General features: G+C 46.0%; 1 protein-coding gene across 1 annotated transcript in view; it reads right to left on the minus strand.

The window, feature by feature from the left end:
- Positions 1-1,946: 1,946 nt before the first annotated feature.
- Positions 1,947-7,500, minus strand: part of dlgap2a (discs, large homolog-associated protein 2a) — a gene marked incomplete at its 3' end in the record, with an annotated part of 93,739 nt that continues 88,185 nt past the window's right edge. The window contains exons 8-11 of the mRNA XM_083682728.1: positions 7,245-7,500; positions 6,330-6,421; positions 2,435-2,605; positions 1,947-2,153 (exon numbers count right to left, since the gene is read on the minus strand). The exon at positions 7,245-7,500 is cut by the window's right edge and continues 181 nt beyond it. Of these exons, the coding sequence (XP_083538854.1) occupies positions 1,947-2,153; positions 2,435-2,605; positions 6,330-6,421; positions 7,245-7,500 (726 nt within the window). The remainder of the gene's footprint in view (positions 2,154-2,434; positions 2,606-6,329; positions 6,422-7,244) is intronic.

A 7,500-nucleotide genomic window follows, 5' to 3' on the forward strand; every position in this document is an offset into this window, starting at 1 on the left:
GTCAACCCTTGTTTTTGAAGCCGTCAGCAAAGTGCCACAACAAGACCTTTCCTCCAACACTGGGACAGCACACAGAGTGACTCAAGTCCAATGAAATGTACAGCACTGCACTGAAATACAGTAGGACAGCAATCTCTCTGCACCATTTAGACTCCAGACGTACTAGCAAAAATAACAAGCATGCTGTAGTTTTCTCAGTCACAAAAATAGATTGTTTTCGAGATGTATCAATTAGTTGACAGCGCTTTGTGTTGCATCGATTGCTTACCCAGTTCTGTATGGATTGAATAACAAAACAGCACCATTTAATTGGTTGATTATCCCATTCAAGTCCTTTTGGCCAATAGCTTGGGTGCCAGTTTATATTGACATAGCCTGTTCTGTTGTCACTGTGTTGGAAACAATGAGACAGGCAATGTTAACACAGACTAACCGCCAGGCTAATGATATTTAGATATATTCAACAGCAGAAAAGGGTTTGTCAAGTATGAGACAGCCTTTCATGATAAGAAATCCCAGAAGTGTCCTACCAATCAGTACCCATCAAACCCTCACCTCAAGACCTCTCGTCCCAGGCCTCGCCGGGCCTCCTCTGGCGTCTCAGAGAAAGAGCCCTGGTCTCTCACTGACACACTATCTTACTGTGGCCTAGAGGACCCTCACACACGGCAAACATCTTCCACACACAAGAGAGCAAGTTAAATCTCTCCAACCTTCCATTTGTCATGTCTGTCCTATCAGCTGGGGGAATCAAAAAGCAGTCACTAAATGAAATTCTGAAGAGTTCGCCCGCCTCCCTCCGGGGTTCTGCGTTCCCTGTTTCTCCACTGTTATCTTGGTGGTGTTTTCCTCCTCCATCGCAATATTGTGTACTGTTGTGTACTTCATTTCATACATTTCCCTTGGCAATACAGAGAATCCTCAGAAGTGCAAAATTGCATTCGTCTACACCCATTTCATCGAAAGAGCTATGTCGACCTTCCCCAAAAATAATTGTCACTGAAATGAAATGATTTAAAATGTTGGCACAAAATATGCATATGTTCTGCTTCAAGTAAATGTCATTCAGTGTAAAATGCCTACGACGGAACAGGGAACTAGGGAGTACGTAGCATGGAATGGAGAGAGGGTAATGAACCAAATAACTGTCCATTTTTAATCACATTTTCCAGCAGTGAAGACCTTGAGAATGTTTTGACCTCTCCTTGTCTGGTTAGAATGCTGCATTTTCCAACACTGAGTAGACCAGAACTTACAGGGGGGAACTGAAAGACATTTTTAGAAATGATGACCAGATTCTTGGTCACAAGCTACAGTGTGACATGCACAATTGAGGTATTTTAAGCATGGGCACTTTCAAAGATACTCACTTGAATCACGTTGTACTTTGTGATTGTTTGCTCGTGAACAAAATGTGACTACAGAGGAATTAGGAAACAAAGGAGCCTCAATTTAAGACCTTTCAAATTTGAATGAAGTGATCGAACAATAACTCTGAAAACGAATAACTTTGAACCTGAATTGTAGCCTAACGACCTGGTTACCGGTACTGTAGGTTTCACAAACACAGACATCCCCTTCCTATCATGATATCCAATTATAGCTTTTGGGTTTTGGGTTTTGGGGAAGCCAAGGAAAGACTAACCAAAATCTACGATATACATCTGCTAATGCATATTTGGCAGATGGAAAAGAGGTTCGGTGTTGGTATCCTACTGAGAGAGGGCTTGGAGACGAACACTGATGATGTCATGGCTGTCAAGAGGAGAGACAAGAGTTAAATCAAATAAAGGAAGTGGAGAGTAGTAGTAGTAGTAGTAGTAGTCTAGAAAAAGTCTAGTTAAAGTTGACGGGACGCGGGAGTGTGTGGAGAGAGTGGACGCCTCTGTCCCCCCCCCCCCCCCCCTCTCTGTGTTTCCCCCTGCCCCCCGTCCCTCTCTGTCCTCTCAAAGACGAGTCTGAGCCTCTGGGATGTAGATCTCGATGCTGTCCGCTCGCTCTGACGCTGAGTTCTGCCGGAAGGAGGCGGCCCGTTTGGCAGCCATGAGCCGCCGGCGGGCCTCCTGCCTGTGCCTGTCTGGAAGGTCCAGAGACTTCTCCCTCATCACCCCTGTCTTCCCTCTCAAGGTCTTCTTTGGTACGGGAGGTGGCAGCTGTACACAGGAGAAGGGGAGGGGGAGGGGGGTGGGGTGGGGAATAAGCGGCGTATTTAACGTTAAACGTTCTGTCTTCAAGACTTGCTAAAAATGTAGTGGTTAGGAAGTGCATTTGATATAGCGCCACGATGTGAAGACCAGGAGGTCATGCTTCACCGAAGCCTTTGGAACTGACATACGCCACCACTCACACGCCACGCCTGCTCTGTAACACTGAGGAATGGTACTGATGTCTCTCTAGGTGTGACTGTACTGTAGAAGGTCCATGTGTCTCTTACTTGACTGAGACTCCCAACCTTCTTCTCGGGGCTCTCTACAGGCCTCCAGTCGTTGTTCTTGATCTGCTGCAGCCCGTCAAACTTGGCGGTGACGTCATCGATGGAAAGCTGCAGGAGGTCCCAGAATCCGGCCAGGTCCTGAGAGGTGGGGCGGGGCATGGCACTGGGGTCCTGCAAGCAGTTGTAGAGGGACAGGGGTGGCCAGATCAGAGCCTAAATTACAGTTGGTGACTGGGTAGGCTTAAATCCACATGCACACAACCCCCCCCCCCCACCCACACACACACACACACACACACACACACACACACACACACACACACACACACACACACACACACACACATACCCACATCAACACACACACACACACACACACACACACACACACACACACACACACACAGACACACAGACACACACACAGACACACACACACACACACACACACACACACACACACACACACACACTTTTCCCACTGTCAACATCAGCTTGATGAGTTTAACAGAATCTAAAGTGATATTTTGCTTATTATAGAGGTGTACTGGGTGCATGTTGTTAACAAAAAGTTGTTATTCACATTTTCAGTTCCTGATCAGTACACACACATACAGTACTTCATATTCACTGGCAAGTCACTGCATACATTATCAATGACGTGTTGCACTTCTGCCTTAAACCCACTAGATGTCCTTAACAGTACTTCAACAGGGGAACAAACCCTGATTAGCATTTTCTCAGTCTAAGATCATTATACAGTATCCAACACATCCATGGCAGCACTACGGTCCAACCTAAAAACAGACCACAATGCCTGCCTTTCCTCCCCGGAGCACGCCTGGATCCACACCAAGACCGAGACGACACTCCACTGAAATTAGCAACAACAATGATGATGGCTACCAATCCCATCAAAACCCCTTGAGGGTGGGATATAAGGAAGAGGAAGACTCACATCTTCATTCAGCACCAGTCATATTCATCACACGGGGTAGGATGAAATCAAGTGGGGCTCCAGTGTCCCAGCCATAGACTGTTGAGAGCCCTTATGAGACTTGAAGTCCATATCTCAACCTCTCACAGTGTGCCTGCGTTAGTGCTTGGCTTATGCTGTGCTTCAGTGTTGGGAAAATACCATCGAAAAGATCCCTTTGCAGCCCGACTCCACCATTCAACCCCTCCATTAATTCAGTCTCTTTATGTGCTCCTCATAATGGATAGCTGGAGGGCACAACAATATTATCACCGTACAGGGGAGTTTCCGGCTGCATTCTAGATGCAGATTTGGATAGATAGGCTCGGAAAATAAGGATCACTTTGAATTATTCTGGCCTAATACAGTACCAAGGCAACTGTAGAGAAATGGCCCTGGTTTATGTACCCTTTATCAGTTAGAACATTACATGATGTCATCCAGGGTTCAGAACTATCCAGTACACACATACAGTGCTTTCTAAAGGACATTTACCTAACACTATGGTCATTAAACTAGAATACTCTACCCTGGAGCAGGCTAGTCTCACTGTGTTCTAGTGTTTCTAGTTCATACTGTTCAGAACATTGTAGGGTAATTACATACACTATAATTGCCCGTGGCAAATTCCGATTCACCATAGAGGAGGAATTGGAATGTTCTGGTGGGCTACTCTGCAGATATCTCTTTCTATTCTCAACATTCCTATTTGTAAAAGTAATGCATGTGTCACATCAACCCAGAGTGTATTTCACAAAATGCTGGTTACTTCTGCAGTGGAGCTGTACCCCTGTAGAGTGGGATGTCACCCAGGCCTAAGAGGAGGAGGAGGGGAGGGAGCAGAGGTTGAGAACACACAGTTGTGGAGCAGATCCTGATGGCTGACTCACAGGGCCAACCGTGTCTCCATGCTGGAGAGAGTCTGTGACAGTCTGAGATCTCACCCCATCACTTCTTTACTCCACTCTCCTAGAACTCAGGGAGAAAACCTCATTCATCTCCTGGGTGTGAAACATGACAAGGTGGGGGGTTGTTTTATGTTGGGGTTTTTTGTCTCTATATGGATTGTGCATTTCATCCTGTGGCCACAGTGGCCAAGAAGAAGTTACAGACTGCACCTTTAAAGGCATCCCGCTCAAAAATGAGAACTCTACTGTAAAACGGGACCTTTTGATACTTTAAAATTGGAGTCGTCTTGGGCTCAGAAAAGCCAGGGATGGTACATACTGTACTAGAGATGACTCTTAGGAGACTGTTGCGCAATCTAAGCCCTGGATGTGTCAATAGCTGCTATTCAATAGCGGTGTTAGTGTGTACCAAGGTTTACGAGTGGCCAGCTAGTGCTCAAAGCCCAGTGCTTCGAGCCCAGTAACAAGCCTGTTTGAATTTGTACAGGCTTTCTAGTCTAGCCCCACACTGATCTCCAGTGTGTTTACATTCTGCAGTTCGTAAGCTGGTGAATCATGGACACACTAGCAACACATCAAATCCTCTGGTTTCCCATCAGGATGAGGTTACTGAAGCACTTTATGACAATTGTATTCGTAAAAAGCGCTCTTCAAATCCATTTGATTGCGTTGTTACAGCGAGCTAACTTGGATTATGCTTGCCACCCACCAAGCTCACTCCAAACCGCACCTGCCCTATTTGACCTCATAAGGACCATCCCGCCATAGCCCTGTTTGACCTCATAAGGACCAGGGGGGTAGAAGAGGCTAAAAGCCAGAGTTTTAAATAGTGAATAGGCCTGGAGTACGCCCTGGTGAAGCCCGGGAGTGACTGTGGAAAAGCAATTGGCCTTGGCATGACCTGGCACACATGGCAGAAGCCCTGTTGAGGAAGGTCGTCTAGCGTGTGTCTTAATCCTGTAGCCCCGCCCTGAATAAGGCTACAGTCTGCGTCTATGTCTTTGAAAGCTTGTTTAAGTCAGGCTTGGGAAAGTTTATTCAGGAGAAAGAGATTAGACATCTCCTTAATGCTCTTATTTGCAGACATTGCGTTTTCAAACACATCCAAATCCATGGTCTGAAAATGTATACAGCATTATTTGCAGATGTCTTTGTCACGCGAAGAGATGCAGGGGCTTTCAAACTCAAATTCTTACATAAGCATAACTGCTCTCTCCTTTCATTGAGAACTAGAACCATGAGAACTCCACACCGAAGACTAAATATGGTTCTAACTAAATAATCCCTGTGCACTTTTCCGACCATTATTTAATGAGCAATTTCTGCTGCACAGAGCAAAAATAGCAATACAATTTGTAACTCCAGACAGGGCTTAATCTCATATATTGGATATTTGGCTGAGATCAATAAAGAAGAGGGTATGAAAAGAGGTAGAAAAGTATCAGCCAGACATATTCAAAAATATTTAGCGATTGGATGAGTGATAAAGTGGACGGCAGATAGTTCTTCATTTAAACCCCAGACGCCTTTGTATTCTAGTCAGAGCTGTGTGTGGCATCAGGGACAGGGGTGCACCCTTACTGATTGTCCTCAAGATGTTCTCATCTTGGAAAGAAATGCAAGATCACTATCGATTACTTATTTAGTATGTGCTGCTAAACCACTGTAGGTGTAGTGACTGGGGAACAGTGGCTGTGTGGGCACAGGGATGTCGCTGATGTAACCTGTGTCATTACTTTCATAGAACAGAGCAGGACAATAGCTTTAAAAAATAAACTAGAATCAATGTTCTCTTTCACAGACACACATGCACACGCACGCACGCACGCACACAGGCAGGCACGCACCCAGGCACGCATGCACGTACACGCACGCACACACACACACACACACACACACACACACACACACACACACACACACACACACACACACACACACACACACACACAATGATCAACAACTGAACAAAACAGCCCCAGGGTCAATGTCCCAGTGTCATGTTACTCACCAGGTTCTGCTGACACAGCCAGTAAAACTGTTGGAATTTCTGAGACATCAGAAGCTGAGCACTGCCCACCGCACTTCTGATTTTACCTAGGACTGGACCACACACAGCAAACAACTACACATCACTTCTGAGCCATAACATGAACTCCCATCAGGTCAACAAAACCGTTGGTCCCACACCAATGGAGGACAGGCTCATTGTACCATGTGTTTGAGAACCGTTCCTCATTCCACTCCATGCATTACAATGAGCCTGTTCTCTGATTTCTACCTCCACCAGCCTCCCCTGTCCTATACCCATGATGTGCTAAACGGCCACTACTGGAAAAACAGACTGGATGTCAATTGCCAATAAGAGCCATGTCACTTCACCTGAGCACCGAACCCATCACCAACCCCTGTCTGTGGGTGTCGTGGCTTTGATTCCTGCATTTTACATTTTGTCATTTAGCAGACACTTTTATCCAAAGTGACTTACAACATTATGCATAAATTATACTCAATTATACCTGTAAGCCACTTACTGTCTGGGAGGAGAACGTAGTAGAGTAGACAGGATTTTATTCTATCCTATTTGAGTACAGTACCAGTCAAAGGTTTGGACACACCTTCTCATTCAATGGTTTTTCTTTATTTGTATTATTTTCTACATCGTAGATTAATATTGAAGACATCAAAACTATGAAGGAACACATATGGAATTATGCAGTGAAGAAAAAAGTGTTAAACAAACCAGAATATGTTTTATATTTTAGATTCTTCAAAGTAGCCACCTTTTGCTTTGAGGACAGCTTTGCACACAAGGTGTGTCCAAACTTTTGACTGGTACTGTATATTTGAGTCTATTCAAGTCTACGCTATTCTAAAATGACCACCGTAACTCAGCAATCATCACAGACGGTCATCATCGACTCACTGTCCTCAGAGAGATCGTTCTCCTCCGCCTCGGCCTCCATCTCCTTACACCACCCCTCCATCCTCTTGGTCTCCGTGTGGAGGAGCTGCATAAACCAGCTCCCGTCCCTGCGGCCGGAGGGCGAAGAGCGGGTCAGCTCCCCCGGCGACACTACGGGCTCCCTGGGCGGGGGCGGCTCCAGCTGCCAGGTCTCGCTGGGGGTCTGCTGGGGGCTGGGGGGTTCGGTGGGGGTGCGGTAGTCCTCCCGGTAGCTGAA

The sequence above is a fragment of the Argentina silus genome (genome assembly GCF_951799395.1).
Source record: "Argentina silus genome assembly, chromosome: 13".
Classification (NCBI taxonomy): Eukaryota; Metazoa; Chordata; class Actinopteri; order Argentiniformes; family Argentinidae; genus Argentina; species Argentina silus.